We start from the raw sequence: 17667 nt of genomic DNA on the forward strand, positions 1-17667 counted from the left end.
GGACATGGGGAATCAAAACCGGGGAAGGGAGGGGGAACATTAGAATCCAAAGGCTTTGTAACCAACTTTTTGAATTTCTCTATACTTTCTATCTTATATTCTTTATAACTTTGATATTTTACGTTTCTGTTTTTTCTTTTTTTTAGAAAGGAGGAACTCGTGGAAGGAATGAGAGCGGATCTTGGGGAAAATTTTGTTCTATTATAAGACGAGGAGTGATGCTAAGATGGTGTAAATTTAAATTGGTTTATGAGTATAATATATTAGGTTTAATTGGGGATGAGAACTTGTGGAACCAACTTAGATAAAGGGGAATACAATCGGGAGGGGAAGGAGGAAGTCCCAGAAAGAAGGTTATGAAAAGAAGGGTCTAAATTAGTTTCTCTTTTTCTTTCTTTCCTTTATCTTTCTTATTTTCCTATTCTGTTATTATTGGAAATTTTAATAAATATGATTATAAAAAAAAAAAAAGAAACAAGGCAGGGGGGCACATGAGAGAAGCCATCTAGGACACAGACAATGCCTGGAACCCCCTGGATTCTCTCACCACTCAGAGATCGGGGTGGCGTGTAACAAAATGTTGTTTCTTTTACTGTAAAAGCCATATTAAAACACGTTTTTCATATATATAGTAGGTGGATATTTGAGGTCTCCGAAGTATGTTTCTTTTACTGTTGATTTCCTCCCCCCTCTGTTTCATTTTCTAAAGATGTACAATAGTATTGTATGCATGTTCACATGGAAGTAAGGATCGCCATCTATGGGGTTTACCCTCTTGCAAGTCTGTTGAAAATTGCAGCCCTATAGCATTTCCACATGTGTCACGATGGGAGAAATAGTCTGCGACTTTTCTTTCTCTTACACCCACACAACACAACACAAACACATTAGAACAGATCCAGTCACTTCCTTCTGTGGTATGATTGTGGAAGCCAAATCGGTTTCTGAAATTCTTAACAAGAGTATGGAAAGAGCTACAATGTGGAGAAGAGCTACAATGTGGAGAAACCTCATTGTGATGGTCTCTGGCGCCAGCAGCGGACAGGTGTTTTAATTTCACTCAAGCATCCCATTCCAACATCAACACTGCTTTTTTTTGCCCAAGCTGTGGGGCAATCAATTGAAAAGTTTCAGCTCTCATGAACTCTTTTTAAAAAGAATTTTATTTTCAGTCTTTACAAATATCACTTACATTCAAATATAATCAAAGTTATACATATATAGGATCGCCTGAATCCTTGGACCTCCCTCTCCCCCCCCCACATGGTTTCCATTGTAAATCTTTTTCCACTGCATCTTATAATATTTATCAAATTTTGGTTTAAATCCAATTTTAACCATAAAATTGTTATATTACATGTGTTATGTCAATCCTGCTAACGTTTTAAATTTTTTACAGTGTTCTTCAAGTTCATCATAATTTTTTCCCATTCTTTGTTGAATTTCTTGTCTTCTTGATTTCTGTTTCTCCCAGTCAGTTTTGCCACTTTGTCAGCTCTCATGAACTCTTGACCAGGAGGCTAGCGGCTGCCAGAACCTCCGTTGCTCCAAAATAGAAAATCTTATTTATTCCAGTTATTCCATTTATTTTCCACCTTTTTCTCCCCAAGGTCACCCCAGGGAGCTTCATGGCTGGGTGGGGATTCAAACCCTGGTCCCCCAGGTCATAGAGTCCAGCACCCAAACCTCTACCCAGCACTGAAAACCTTACATGATGTCCAGATTTCACTTTGGTATAGTATGTGGATTTCAGCATTAGCTGGGGAAAAAACAACTTATAAATTACTTGCTGCCAAAGGCTCAGATGACCTTTTCCTATCCCATGATGTCTGGTGGGATTTTATCTTATATGCATCAAATGAAAATAAAAAAAAAATCCTTCCAGTAGCAGTGCATGCACACGAAAGCTCATACCAAGAACTAACTTAGTTGGTCTTTAAGGTGCTACTGGAAGGAATTTTTTTATTTTGACTATGGCAGACCAACACAGCTACCTATCTGTAACTGCAACAAATGAAGACACACACTACTCTCTGAAGAACAATGCGAAATTTGGCTTTCCTAAAGGATTTAAGGACTTGGCCAACCTAATATTAAGTGTCTTTACAATATACGTACTGCACTGCTTTCTCGCACTTCTGTTATTTTTATTGTATTGATTGGTTTGGTTTACTTCAATAAAACACATTTTAACAACAACAACAACAACAACCCACACTTAGGGATGGGAGAACAATTGCATTCCATTTACAATTAAAAGCAAATGTGCCCAAACATACCTTGCTAAAATGATTTTTTAAAAGCAACATACCACTTAGAAAATGAAACTATGAAAATACCTGTCAGAACAGACCTAATCAAACCAACATAATACTGTCGCAAACCAGCAAAGCCTTAAAAATCTCGTGGCTCATTACAGCTCTTGTTATCTGGAGTTGTCACTCATTATGTTTTGTTTGTTTAATATGCTGACATCCCAACTTTTCTTCCAGGTTGTGTCCATGGTTCTTCCCTTCCACATCTTATTCCCTCAACAGCCCTGTGAGTCAGTGTGTGTGTGTGTGTGTGTGTGTGTGTGTGTGTGTGTGACCGAATGGGCTTCATGTCTTGGTGGGGATGTGAGACCTAATTTCCCAGGGTCAATACTCTCACCATGGCACCACATGACCCAGCCCCTTTCCCTGGTTATATAAAAGTGGATGAGGAGAGTTCTCCAGTGGACCCCCACACATTCAGGGCTCACTCCATCAGAAATGGTGATTCTCACCATTCCCTCCAGGATACTCAGGGGTCTTCAGGGGTCCCAGCCCCTTTTATCCAAGGCAGGAGGAAGCAATCCCACTGGCTCATTGTGTGGGAACGTTTAGGAAGGTAGGAGAGGGTTTATTGTTTTGATATGATCCCTCCTCACTCATGCTAGTTCCCTTGAAACATTCCCTTGCAACTTTGTTAGGTACTAAGCTTGGATCCTAGAACAATAGGCAAGCAGGATCCTAGAATGCAACAACTGATTGGCTTGCAGGAGAAGACCAATCAGGCTCCAGGAAGAAGTTAATCAGCCTATTAGGCTGGTAGGATCCTAGAATGCAACAATTGATTGGCCTGCAGGAAAACACCAATCAGGCTCCAGGAAGGAAGCAGAATCAGCCAATCAGACGGGACTCATTGTGTAAATAATGTATATAAAAGCCTGAGGTTTGGGGGGCAATTCAATCACTGTTTTACAAGCTGCAATAAAGAGCATGAAATCACTACAGGACTCCGAGTATATTTCAAACTTGTTGGAAGCAGTTGATGACTCATTAGAATCTTTTAATTAAGCAATCCAGTCTGGGTTGTGCAAAGTGGATTCTTCCTGGTAAATTTCCCCTTTCTTTCCCTCTTAAAATAAGAATAACACAACACAGACTTCTTGAAAACAACAAGCCGTAATCTGAAGGCAGGCTTCATACAGTTTCATCTGTAGAGAAAATGAAGTCTGTGCTAAATCTCAGACTTGCTACTTGTGGGCTCCATCCTTTTAAAGGATGAGCCATGCGATGGCTAAGAGCCAGGAGCAGTGGAGATCCAGAAGGACGAAAGGGAGAAGCAGGTAAGAGGGAGATAGCCATGTGCCCGGCCCTTTTATTTGCACCAGGTAGGGTCACGCCCATCGACCTGGTCATAGTCAGAAGGAGGTTGCTCCCAACAGGTACTGCAAGAAATCCTCCCTGTTTGGAGCCACGTTCCCCTGGATGTCCATTCTAGGCAGCAGGAAAAGGTGGTACTTGACCTACTGATGACAACACAGGAAATAGAGATGACGTGGCCAGTTGTGGGCTGTGAGGCATGTCGCCTCTTATGTGAGCCAGACTTCACTTGTCTGGGCAGGTGTGTGATAATCTGACCTAGAGACACCTTGCTTTATGGACCAGGAAGCAGATTTCCCTGACACTGTGTTTTCTCTTCCTTCTGTGATTTGTTCCCTTATCTCTGGGTTGGGCTGGCTCCAGAGAAATTTTCCAAGACCCCTTTGAAAATCTTGGCCTTGGCAGTACAGTAAAAGTGTGTTCCAAAGCATTGTGTGAGACACAGCCAAAGATTAATTGGTTTAATCTACCCAAAATACAAAGTTTGCCACATTTTTCACTTCTCAAGACATAAATCAGAACCTGAATACAAAACAGAAAAAACTGCTTTGATGCACCTAAGTAAGAAGCATTGCGACTGCTACAGTTTGGTGTTGAATTAAAGGTATGCTTCACAGAATCATGGAATTGTAGAATTGCAGAGTTGGAATGGACCCCAGGGGTCATCTAGTCCAGCCCGCTGCAATGTAGGAATCACAGCTAGAGCCTCCACGACAGACAACTATCCAACCTCTGCTTAAAAACCTGCAAGGAAGGAGAGTCCACCATCTTCTGAGGGAGTCTGTTCCACTGTTGAATGGCTCTTAGCATCAGAAAGTTCTTCCTAGTGTTTAGTCGGAGTCTTTTTGTCATTTGGATCTGTGGGTTCTTGTCCTCCCCTGTGGAGCAACAGAAAACAAGCTTGCGCCATATTCCCAGTGAGAGCCCTACAAGTGGAAGGCGGCGCCAGCTTGACAAGGACACGTTCTGATTTTCCAGTTTGCTTCAGCTCTTTTTGCAATTCGGTGGAGTTGTCAATCATTGTGCTGGTTTCCTTTGCAAAAATTGGTGCAGGCAGCTCCACAGGGTACAGAACTGTCCAGGGAACCGCAACATGGCTAGTTTCACAATGGCTGAACTGAACTGAAACAGTTACTGCTTGACCTCTCCGCTCCATTTCAAAGAGGGACCGTCTTCCAAAGCAACAGCTTCCAGATGGCTTTCCGGATCTGCTTGGATTTAATACTGTAAATGATGGGGTTCAAAGCGGGGGGCACGATCAGGTAGACGTAGGCGACCATGGCTTTTACAAGCGGGTCCACACCATTGCCAAATCGATGGATGATGGATAGGCCAATCATGGGGATGAAAAAAATGAGGACCGCACAGATGTGAGAGACACAGGTATTCAAAGCCTTCAGGCACTTCCCCTTGGGACCCACCTTGATGACAGTCCTGATGATCAGGAAATAAGACAGCACAATGAGGAGCGAATCTATGCCAGCTGTTGAAAGAATGATGATTAAACCGTACAGAACGTTGACGCTGATGTCAACGTCTTTGCAGGCCAGCTTCATGATGTCAGGATGCAAGCAAAAGGAATGGGAGAGGCTGTTGTCGCTGCAGTACGTCAGCCTCCTGAGCAGAAAGGGGATCGGGAGCAGGGAGACGGCTGCCCTGACCAACATGGCCAGGCCTATCTTGACAATGGTTGGCTTGGTCAAGATGGCTTTGTACCTCAGGGGGCGTGAGATGGCCACAAAGCGGTCAAAGGCCATGGCCAGCAGCACTGAGGATTCCAGCATGGAGACGACATGGATGAAATACATCTGGGTGAGGCAGGCATCAAAGCCAATCGCCCTGACGTCGAACCAGAAGATGCCTAGCGTGGTCGGGAGGGTGCACAGCACCAGGCCCAGGTCCATGAGGGCCAACATGGAGAGGAAGTAATACATGGGCTCGTGGAGACTGGTCGTTCTGCCAATGATGAACAGGATGATGCAGTTCCCCAAGAGGGCCACAAGGTAAAGCAAGCAGAAGGGGATGGAGACGAGTCTATGGTGGCTCCTGCCCATTCCAGGGATGCCCATCAGGAGGAGCACGGAAGGCTGGTAGAAGGAGGCGTTGGGAGCATCTGGCTGGAGAGGTTCCATCCTGCCTTGGGCGCTGCGTCATGATCTGGAATTGAAAGGAAACCAGCCTCATATTACTGTGTTATTTCCAGGAATTGTAGAAGCATAGAATTATCAGAAAATTATTAGGAGTTAGTTTGGACATGGTATTTAACGCCAGTCAGATTAAATCAAATAAACAAGGAATATTTGGTGTTATGCTGGAGGGGATGCCCGGAAACCGGGACTTACGTTCACATGTGGTGGAGGTGCATATATGTATAATTTTTGGGCGCAAAGAGTGTTCAAGGAGATAACAGAAATCATGGGGTTAAAGCTAACCGTAAGTCCAGAGGTACCATTATTATCAATTTACGATGGGGTGGAAATTTACAAAATCAAAACAATTGAGACAATCTGTGAGAGACAATGGAAAGTGTGCAGTCGAAAATGCAACCCAGGAAACACGTTGGGATGATCGGAAGTCATAATGGAATCTGTTATGTATGAATTTATTTCCCCTCCTTTTTGTAATATGTATTGGTTTTGGATTCTTTTGTCATTTTTTTGGCAAAAATTAATAAAGCATTAAAAAAATTATGATGGGGTGGAAGGTTCACAGCCTATGAAGGTCTTGCTCACAAATTTATTGACACAAGTTATTATAGCTAGGAAGTGGAAGGGGCAAGGTGACTATAAAATGGAAGAATGGTACAAAGAGGTGTGGGATATAGCTATTCATGATAAATTAGCATGCTCTATTAATGTGAGATGGGGAATATGCAGAAGAAATGATTTTGAGGAGATATGGAGGGTGTTTGTAGAATTTGTACAGTTAAAACAGAAAAGGGTCAAACCATTGCAAGAGGCGTTGAAGTTTTGGGAAGTTGGATAGTTACGACGGAAGGCTCCCGGAGGTGGGGGTGCACATTTTTATTCTTATATATTTATTTATTACCGTATTTTTCGCCCCATAAGACGCACTTTTTCCCCTCCAAAAATGAAGGGGAAATCGGGGTGCGTCTTATGGGGCGAATGCCTGCAAGCCTCGCGCGCCCGGCAGGAGGTCCCACCTTGTGCGCGAGGCTTGGGGCGGCAGCAGACTGCTTGTGCGCACCTAGAAGCTTGGGGCGCGCTGAGCTCAGCACGCCCCAAGCTCCTGGTGTAGCGCAGCGATCCGCTAGCCCTGGGAGAGCCCCGCGGCTCTCCCAAGGCTAGCGGATTGCTTGCGCGCACGCAGAAGCTTGGGGCGCGCTGACCTCAGCTCGCCCCAAGCTTCTGGATTAGCGCAGGAGTCCGCTAGCCCTGGGAGAGGCGCCTGGCTCTCCCACGCTAGCGGGGACCTTGCCGGCACGCAGAAGCTTGGGGCGCGCTGAGCTCCGCACGCCCCAAGCTCCTGGTGTAGCGCAGCGCACCTGGGGGGAAAAATTTTTTTTTCCTTTATTTCCCCCCCAAAAATCTAGGTGCGTCTTATGGGCCGGTGCGTCTTATGGGGCGAAAAATACGGTATTTTGAACAGTGTTCTCGAAGCTACCAGCATGAGTCTGACCAAACTGCTGGAGGCAGTGGAAGACAGGAGTGCCTGGTGTGCTCTGGTCCTTGGGGTCACGAAGAGTTGGACACGACTAAACGACTAAACAACAACAACAATGGGCCACATAGGAAGGACCCCAGAGACAAAGGAGCTGCCTTATGCTGAATAGACCACTGGTCTATTTAACCCAGCACTGACTGGTTGCAAAGACTCTGCAGGATTTTCGAGCCTCTCCCAGACCTACCTAGAGGCGCCAGAAATTGAACCTGGGAATTTCTGCAGGCAAGGCAGTTCCTCTGCCACTGAGCTATGGCCCCCCTTTGCCCCAATGAACAGGCCAAGAAGTCCTCCTGTATGTGCAGAACATTGCCAGCAGTTGCTTCGTTCCGGATTCATGTGATAATAAGCTTTTAGTACAGATTATGTAATGGGTGCCGCAGGCAGAAAGATAAGAGACAGGATATGAAGAGGAAGTTGCTGTTTTGTGGTGCACGCTCCCCACTTTCCATAAATTGACATCTGCCTCCAGGGATTTATTGACATTGCTTTCTCTGACACAGGTTAATTGGAAATCTGGTTGCAAACACAAGAAAAGGGCAGCCATCACCGTGTTTGGCTTTCTGGTACTGTATATGGGAGGAACTGTTCCTGGGGGTTCCTAGAAGAGGTCAGCATGTGACAGCGGCCACAATCCCAGGAATGGCTTTGGCTGGCTGGCAAAACCAGTTACAGATAGGTAGCCGTGTTGGTCTGCCATAGTCAAAATAAAAAAATTCCTTCCAGTAGCACCTTAAAGACCAACTAAGTTAGTTCTTGGTATGAGCTTTCGTGTGCATGCACACTTCTTCAGATACACTGAAACAGAAGTTGCCAGATCCTTCTATATAGTGAGAAGGTGGGGAGGGGTATTACTCAGAAGGGTGGTGGGAATGGGAGATTGGCAGATAGCTGAGATGAGCCTGTTGACGACTCTTAACGACTGCAATAGGTCTTACAGGAAAAGGCAAGGGGTGAAAAGGTGAAAAATGGCAGCTTCTCTTTCCAGTCTATTTCTGAAATTCCTTTGTAGTAAAACAGCTACTTTGAGATCTTGTATAGAATGTCCTGGGAGATTGAAGTGTTCTCCTATTGGTTTCTCTGTTTTGTGAATTGCAACTCATTACCAAACTTAAAACCATGGAGAGACCTGGTCTGAACAGAGACATTGGATTCTTATCTCATTATACATGACTAAGCCATTTTTCACCTTCTCACCCCTTGCCTTTTCCTGTAAGACCTATTGCAGTCGTTAAGAGTTGTCAACAGGCTCATCTCAGCTATCTGCCAATCTCCCATTCCCACCACCCTTCTGAGTAATACCCCTCCCCACCTTCTCACTATATAGAAGGATCTGGCAACTTCTGTTTCAGTGTATCTGAAGAAGTGTGCATGCACACGAAAGCTCATACCAAGAACTAACTTAGTTGGTCTTTAAGGTGCTACTGGAAGGAATTTTTTTATTTTGGCAAAACCAGGTGAGGGGAGCTGAATGGGTCTCATGCCCTTTGTGAGTTAGGGGCCTCCCATGCCTGCAAAGACAGGCTCTGGGTGATGGACCGGACAAGACCGTTCGTGGGTCCTGACACTCAAGAAGGTGGTTTCTGCACATGGAGGGAAGTGAGGGGCAGATGGGGCTTGACAACATGGGGAAAACTCAACAGGGAAAATGTTCCAAAAGGCTTGTAAACTCCAAAGTGGCAGTCAAAACAACACTAATCGGCATTTACTACTTTGATATGTGCTAATTGGCTTGCTTTGATGCTTTGCATCTGTGACTATGGGACGCTTGACTTTTTGCCTTGGGACTGACAGAAGTTTCTGGCCCAACTGATATATGACGCTTTCTGTATACAGTGGTACCTTGGGTTACATACGCTTCAGGTTACAGATTCCGCTAACCCAGAAATAGTACCTTGGGTTAAGAACTTTGCTTCAGGATGAGAACAGAAATCGTGCTCCGGTGGCACAGCGGCAGCGGGAGGCCCTATTAGCTAAAGTGGTGCTTCAGGTTAAGAACAGTTTCAGGTTAAGAACGGACCTCCGGAACGAATTAAGTACTTAACCCGAGGTACCACTGTACAGTCATACTGCAGAAGTCGAACGGAATCCATTCCGGAAGTCCGTTTGACTTCCAAAATGTTCAGAAACTAAGGCGCAGCTTCCGATTGGCTGCAGAAAGCTCCTGCAGCCAATCGTCGCAGTCGCTTGGGACGTTCGGGTTCTAAAGAACATTCGCAAACCACAACAATCACTTCTGGGTTTGTGGCATTTGGGAGCCAAAACGTTCGACTCACAAGGCGTTCGGGATCCAAGATACGGCTGTATAATGCATTTTTTAATTATTATTAATTTTATTTTTTTGAATTTTTATTGATTATTTTCACATAACAAATTATTTTAACAATTATATTTCCGCCCCATTTCCCACCCCCCACAACAACCTCTCCCTCCCCTCCGACTTCCCTCCGCTCCTCTCTCTGATTTATCAACACATATTGTTCTCTGCGTATTGTAAAAAAGTAAAGATCTCTAAACTATCCATCTATTATGTTAACAAATAAATTTGTGTATGTTTATTCAAAACCTGCCAAGGAGTCCAATTCGTTTTGTTCTTTTTGATCTTTATAATGCATAACATCAGTGGCGGTTTGGGAGCTTTAAAATTTCAGTGGCGCCCCCTGTGATGCCAAAATTTAGTACTTCCAAGCCTCTCCCCTTCCATTGTTCACCACCACCACCATTTTAATAATTTTGTTATTTATACCCCACCCCCTGAAGAACCCTCTCATCTCAGCCCCTTGTGCGGGCAAATTGGTCTCACTCCCCTAAATCTGCCTCTGCATGACACGCTTGCCCGGGTGCAGCAGTCGCAAGAAATGCTTGCTGTTTACTTTGCAGGCTTCCTTCTAATAAATCACTGGAACTGATTCCTGTACCGTTTTGGGCGTCCTTCTCTGGGAACCCTGCAGTTAACAAACTCACACCGGCTTTCCTTTGGGCACTAATTACGGCAGCAGACGAGCTGCTCATTTGCATGGCTAACTTTAAATGCAAAGCACATCCATGTTTCTGTTTCCATTCATCTAACAACAGACGAGAGGCGGGCTGGAATGGTGCTGGGTTGTAAGTTGCCTTTGCAACAAAGCGTTGATGACCACTGTCAGGGGATTTAGAATTGGGAATGGGGACTAAAAGTTATGTGCAGTAACTGATAAAAGTTAAAAAGAAGGGGCAAATGAGAGAATCATAGAACCCTAGAGTTGGAAGGGACCTCAAGGATCATCTAGTCCAACCCCCAGCAAGGCAAGAATCTCAGCTACAGCATCCAGGACGGATGCCCATCCAACCTCTGCTTAAAGACCTCCAAGGGAAGAGAGCCCACCGCCTTCCAAGGAAGCCCGTTCCACTGTTGAACAGCTCATACTGTCAAAAAGTTTTTCCATATGTTTAGTCGGAATCTCCTTTCTTGTCACTTGAAGCCATGGGTTCGAGTCCTGCCCTCCAGAGCAGGAGAAAACAAGCTTGTTCCCTCTCCCATGGGACGGCCTTTGAGATATGGCTCTCCTATCTCCTCTCAGTTTCCTCTTTCCCAGGCTAAACATACCAAGATCCTTCAACCGCTCCTCATCAGGCTTGGCTTCCAGACCATGGATCAAGAGGAAGTCCTTCTTCATGAACTGCAGAGTTAAACTATGAATTTCCCTTCCACAGGAGGCTGTGATGGCCACCAACCTAGGTGGCTTTGAAAGAGGAGTTAGGATTCCTGCATTTCTTTCCTTGTGAGTAAGAAATACGTGGGGAGAGGGCAAGGGGTTACGCTTCCATTCCCCCCAGCACAGCTATGCTGGCACCATTAAATTTGCAGCCCCCTCCCCTCTGTTTCCATTAAAAAGAATAGCTGGATCACAGATCTCCCGAAAGATCTGGTGTGCAGTTCGGTCTTGAGCATCCAGGTCCCTTGACTGATCTCTGAGGTTAAAGGGCAGGAAGCAGAGGGTCAGAGTAAACCCACAGCACATACAATAGGGGGAAGTCAGTGGTGAGGGCTGCCAAGCAACAGTCCTCAGACCGGTGCTTTCCCGCATTTCCCCTGGGGGGGGGAGTTAGCACTGCCCCAGCCCAAGACACTTTGTGCCCCACAGTCAAGTCAGTGGGACTCAGCATCTTCTACCACACTGCAAGTGATACTGGTGGGCTCAACGTGGACCTTGCTCTGCTCCATTCCTGCACCCCCCCCCCACAAAGCACATTACCCCTTAAGGCAATCGGATCATCTTCCAGCCTTTGCCAACTGGGTGCCCTCCAACTCTCATCAGCACCCGAGCAGTGGACTCGTAATCTGGTGAACTGGGTTCGCTTCCCCGCTCCTCCACATGCAGCTGCTGGGTGACCTTGGGCCAGTCACACTTCTCTGAAGTCTCTCAGCCCCACTCACCTCACAGAGTGTTTGTTGTGGGGGAGGAAGGGAAAGGAGAATGTGAGCCGCTTTGAGACTCCTCCGGGTAGTGAGAAAGTGGGATATCAAATCCAAACTCTTCTTCTTCATTGAAAACCGATTTGTGCATAGAAGGGACCCCACTGGGGCAGAGACACCCACAAGGGCCATCAAATCCAACCCCCCTGCAAGGCAGGAATCACAGCTGAAGAGCCCCCTACAGAGGGCCACCCAACCCCTGCTTAGAAACCTGCAAGGGAGGAGATGATACAAGGAAGGAATAGCGCTTGCAATCCTATCTACTTACTGAGCTTACATGACCGTCGGGTTAGAGTCCATAGCCAGAGCCTCGTCCCACGTTAGAAAAAGCATTGAATCCTGCTTGCGATCCAGAAGGGTTGTTTTCCCAGGCTGGAGGTGGGGTGGGGGGGTGATGCCTTTTATTTGGCATCCTGAAAAAGAGCCCAGCTGTTGCGGCTGCCCAACCAATCAGGGGCCGCCTCCACTTCAGTGCAAAGGCCCACGAGGATAGAGGATGCTCTGGCCAGTAAATCACATCTTTCCCCACTGATGACGCTGCTGCTTCTGCTTCTGCTGCTGTCTTGGCAAAGGCTGCTTTTCCTCTCTGGGTCTTCTGGGCAAGCTGTTTATCATCATCATCAGCACCACCCCCCCCATCTCCTGGCCCACAGCACAGATTTATTACCAGATGAGCCAGCCGTGCTCTGGGAAGACAAACAACTTTATGGTGAGAATGGGCTCAGAGGACAAACACCAAGAGGACACTGGGGGATTAAAGGGAAGCTGGTCCTGCCACCCCACCCCCACCCCACCCCCACCCAAGGGCATCACAGCCTGAAGTTATTCAATTAAAAGCCACTTTAAAAAACAAAATGAAAGACTACCGTCATTTTCAACTGCGAAGTTATAAAGCAGCCAATTACTCGAGTTGTTAAGAGCTGAACAGATCTGCACCGATCAAAGTTCAATGTTGCATTGTGGGTCGCAAACAGTTACTAAGAGTCACAAACAGCTACCAAGAATGCATTGAATTAATACACTGGTACCTTGGTTCTCAGATGTCTTGGTACTCAAACAACTTAGAACCCAAACACTGTTCTGGTTTTTTTGAGAACTTTTTTCGGAAGCCGGACGTACTCCGTTTTGAGTGTTACACTTCCTATTTGAGTGCCACCCTGAGGTCTGTCTTTTTTTTGCTATTTACAGTGGTATCTCGGGTTACAGACGCTTCAGGTTACATACGCTTCAGGTTACAGACTCCGCTAACCCAGAAATAGTGCTTCAGGTTAAGAACTTTGCTTCAGGATGAGAACAGAAATTGCGAGGCTGAGAGACTAGTCCAAGGTCACCCAGCAGCTGCATGTGGAGGAGCAGGGAAGCAAACCCAGTTCACCAGATTACGGGTCCACCGCTCTTAACCACTTCACCTAACTGGCTATGAAAATAAGCACGGGGTGGGACTCGGGCCAGAGAATAGGGACAGCTGAGGAAGGACTGTATGGCCTGGTATAGACACATCATAACCCATGAAGGTTGTCCAAAAAGGTTGCCCAACAGAAACTGCATCTTGAGGGGCAACAAACCCACCGCCCCCCAGCCCTCTCCACCTCAGCTCTCCTCTCCTCATTCCCTCCCACCTGCCACCAACTCATCAGCCTCCAGCTTATGAGTGACAGGCTGCACCAAGCCAAGCAGAACCTCCACTCCCCCCCCCGTAGAACCTGCTGTGCGATGTCAGTGACCGGTCGCCAATTCTGAAGGCTGAGACCCCTGGCACCAATCACGTCTCAGGCCAGGCTGCCCAACCTTGATGCTGGCGGGTGTCAGGGAGCAGTGGGAGCGAATAAATCCCGCCTCCAGAGACAGCCTATTGGATAGCCCTCACCAAATGCTCAGATTGATTAGCCAATCCTGATGTGGGGATAACTCTATATTTGTCCTGTCATTGGTTCAACGAGCTTTGTTTGGATGTTACTTCGCAAGCACAAACACAAACACGTGAATGGGAGTTGGGGTAGCTTGCCATCACTGACCACCCCGTGTTACACGTGGTAAGGGAAGCCCAGTGGGTTGGCACGATGGGTTAGGGTGAATGTGTGGCCGCCCTTAGCAACGGCCACTGTGGATGCTCCTTTGGAACTTAGCAAAGGCCACATGTTGGACCACTCTAACTTGGGACTTCCCATGGCACCATGAGAAGCTGTGGTTGCTAGACAATTTTGGGGATGATCCCAGCATTTCCAGGACAGGTGGAGGGTATGCTCTCCTCCTGTGATTTCCAGTGACAATATTCATCAGTGACCCCTCTTCGCCATGAATTTCTCCAATACTCTTTTAAAGCCATCCAGTTTGGTGGCCATCCCTGACCCCATAGTTTCCATGAAGAAAGACTTTCTTTTATGTGTCCTGAAACTCGCAACATTCAGCTTCACCGGAGGTCCGTCCATGAATCCTAGCGGGATGTGAGAAAAACTCCCCTCCGTGCAATTTCTCCATGCCTTGTGTAATTTTATAAACTTCCGTCATATCACCTCTTCCTCGTTTCAAACTAAAAAGTCCCAAAGGCTGCATCCTTCCTTCTTTCACTCCAGCCCCTTGATCATTTGGGGCCCTTTGCTGAGCCTTTCCCAACTCTACAATACCTTTTCAGAGGCGAGGCAACCGGAACGGTACACAGTGTTCCGTATGTGGTTGCACCATAGATTTGCATAACGGCATTATGATATTGGCAGTTTTCTTCTCAGTTCCTTTCCTAATGAAGCCTCATTTCCCAAATTTGCTTCTGCTCGGTGGGTCCTCCGTGAGTGAGAACTGCAATGTGTGTTCTCCCTCAAATCCCTTTTCTGTGCAACTTTGCCTTGCTTGCAGAGGTGTAGGAAGGTCAGGTGGTACCCGGTGCGGAAGATTTCTTGTCACCCCCCCACACATTGTGTCCCCCCCCTGCAAAAATGGTTTTACGTTATTTCATATTTCCTTACAAAGGAATAACAATAAGTAATAATAATAAACTTTTATTTATATCCCGCCCTCCCCGGTCGAAGTTGGGCTCAGGGCGGCTAACATCAGATACATAACATTGATATAAAATCAAACAATAATTAAATTACCTCCTAAAAACATGTCAAAATCAAATTAAAGTCTAATTAAATGGCTTTCCTCAGGATTAGGGTTGGGAACAGTAAGTGCTCCACTGAATTGAAATTTCAGCCTTCACGACATAGGAAAACGGCCAAGTAAACAGCTATTTTTGTGGAGGAGAGTCAACATATTAACTAATATGCATGAAATTTCATATATAGCTATATAATCCCTAGTGTAGTAAGATTAGACGTTTGGAGCAGGCATTTTCAAAAAAAAGTTTTTAATGAACTGCCCTAAGATAAAGGGACCCCTGACCATTAGGTCCAGTCGTGACCAACTCTGGGGTTGTGGTGCTCATCTCGCTTTATTGGCCGAGGGAGCCGGCGTACAGCTTCCAGGTCATGTGGCCAGCATGACTAAGCCGCTTCTGGCGAACCAGAGCAGCGCACGGAAACCCTGTTTACCTTCCTGCCGGAGCAGTACCTATTTATCTACTTGCACTTTGATGTGCTTTTGAACTGCTAGGTTGACAGGAGCTGGGACTGAGCAACGGGAGCTCACCCCGTCACGGGGATTCGAACTGCCGACCTTCTGATTGGCAAGTCCTAGGCTCTGTGGTTTAGACCACAGCGCCACCCGCGTCCCTATGAACCGCCCTAGTAGGGCAGTAATTGTTCCTTGACAATTCGTCACCCCCTTCCATGATGGAACCTGGGTCGACCTGCCCCCGCCCCCCCTTCCTAAGCGCCCCTGCTTGCTTGCCTTTACTGACTCTACCTGGCCAGGACGTCAGGAAGTTTACATTCTGTTCTGCTTCCCTTTGAAAAATTCCTCTCCCAAACCCTATTTCTCATCTCTCTTTTTGGCAGCGCAGCATGCAAGCGGCTCCACTTGGCAATTAAACACACTTCCTGAAGATGTTTAGAACACGTTGCTGACAGTCTGTTTATTTTATTTTCTAAAAAGGACAACCAACGTGCTTGGAAGTGACCCATGTCAGATCATTAGGGTCTGCTGGCTGGAACCAATGGAGAAGGTTGCCTGTGTTAAAAGAAAGGGGTCTCAAGGCTGCCTGTATTTGCAGAGGCGCTTCGAAGGAAACCTGTTGTTAAAACCCAGCACAATCTCCAAAAGGTGAGATAATCCTGGCATTCCAGGTTTCAGTTTCCTTGGAATGAAGGCCAGCGGAGACTGTGGTGTCTTTAGGATTTATGGTTTTTTCTACATATATCTATATAACCTGAGTCTAAGGTGGAGGGGCTCACAGCATCAACATCCCAACAGGTCTTGCTTCTCCATTGGTCACAGCTTTGGCTCCAGCATGGAGCAAGCAGGTCTCTGAGTCTCCTGCTTCCAGCCTGCTTCCAGCTTCTTCACACACAATTCCTGCAGCTCTTGTCCTCCTGCCTAGCAGCTAGGTGAGGGCACGGAGGAAAGGTCCATTCATTAGCCAGAACGGCGCCATCACTTATTTGTAGCTCTTGCAAGCTAGTTCAATCTTTGGGGATGCTGGTGAGGACACTGAAGTGACCAGCTAAGGTCATTCTCTTCCAAAGGAAAATAATCTGACCAGTTGTGCTGGTCCCGGGGGGGAAAGGTACTAATACCGTAGCCGAAGTTCAGTCCAGAGTCACTAGCAGGGTAGACGATCACTAGATGAGACGCGAGGTCCGAAACAGAGAGCCGGGCGGGGAAGCAGGAACGCTGGTAGGGCAGCAGCAGGAAGCCAGGCGGGTAACAGGAACACTGGTAGAGCAGAAGCAGGGAGCCAGGCGGGGAACAGGAACACTGGTGGGTCAGCAGCGGGCAGCCGGGCGAGGAACAGGAACACCGGAGAGTCAGGAGCAGGAAGCCGGGCGAGGAACAGGCACACCGGGAGTGCAGATCTAGGTCTGGGTAAAGCAGGTACTCCACAACGACGTTGCTCCCGCAACCTGGGACCGGGCTGCCTGACCTTTATCTTCTTCTAAGGCCGGGGGCGGTCCCGGCCCCCCGGAGCCCCGCCTCTCCTGGCCTTAAGGCGAGCACTCCTCCTGGGAGAGACCAGTTCCCTTCGCCTCTCTGCCCTAAGCCTCTGCAGTTCAGGAGAGGCCGAAGGGTTACTGGGCCCCGGGGGAGGCTCACCTGTAGCCACTGAGTCCTCCAGCACCTCTGGGGCCAGAATGGTCTCACCTGGTGCCTGCCCCTGAGGATCTGGCACAGGTGCCGGCTCCTCCGCATCTAGGCCTTGCCCCAGTTCAGCCGGCCCTGGAGGCGGGGACTCCTGTGCCGGCTGGGATTCCTCCGGTTCACTCTCAGAATCGGAATCCCAGGCCATCACACCAGTTCAGCAAACTCTGAACCAGAGGGCCAGTGTGGTGTAGTGGTTAAGAGCGGTGGACTCATAATCTGGTGAACCCAGTTCACTTCCCCGCTCCTCCACCTGCAGCTGCTGGGTGACCTTGGGCCAGTCACACTTCTCTGAAGTCTCTCAGCCCCACTCACCTCACAGAGTGTTTGTTGTGGGGGAGGAAGGGAAAGGAGAATGTTAGCCGCTTGTTGCAGATGACTTAGTAATAACATTACAGGAGCCAGAATCTAGTACAAAAAGAGTTTTGGAACTGATACAAGAATTTGGTCGGGTGGCAGGATTTAAGTTGAACAAACAAAAAACTAAAGTTTTGGGGAAAAACTTGACGCCTTTAGAAATAGAGGGGTTTCAGAAGGAAACAGAGTTAGTTGTGGTTAAGAAGGTGAAATACCTGGGGGTAAACTTGACGCCTAAAAATTTGAACTTGTTTAAGGATAACTATGAGAAATGCTGGTTAGAAATTAAGAAAGATTTAGAAACTTGGTCAC

At 47.1% G+C, this 17667-nt stretch overlaps 2 protein-coding genes across 3 annotated transcripts in view; both read right to left on the reverse strand.

Moving 5' to 3' along the window:
- The window catches only part of LOC309530363 (uncharacterized protein), a 215866-nt gene that overhangs the window by 8711 nt on the left and 189488 nt on the right, over positions 1-17667 (reverse strand). The gene's annotated exons all lie outside the window — the stretch shown is intronic.
- LOC309530503 (olfactory receptor 51G2-like) lies at positions 4077-12230 on the reverse strand. The gene is made up of 2 exons (XM_082219528.1): positions 12035-12230; positions 4077-5786 (listed from the first exon to the last, which is right to left on the reverse strand). Exon 2 carries the CDS (start codon positions 5759-5761, stop codon positions 4787-4789), a length of 975 nt encoding a protein of 324 aa, XP_082075654.1. The 5' UTR covers positions 5762-5786; positions 12035-12230; the 3' UTR covers positions 4077-4786.

The sequence above is a fragment of the Podarcis vaucheri genome (genome assembly GCF_965113315.1).
Source record: "Podarcis vaucheri genome assembly, chromosome: 4".
In the NCBI taxonomy this organism is placed as follows: Eukaryota; Metazoa; Chordata; class Lepidosauria; order Squamata; family Lacertidae; genus Podarcis; species Podarcis vaucheri.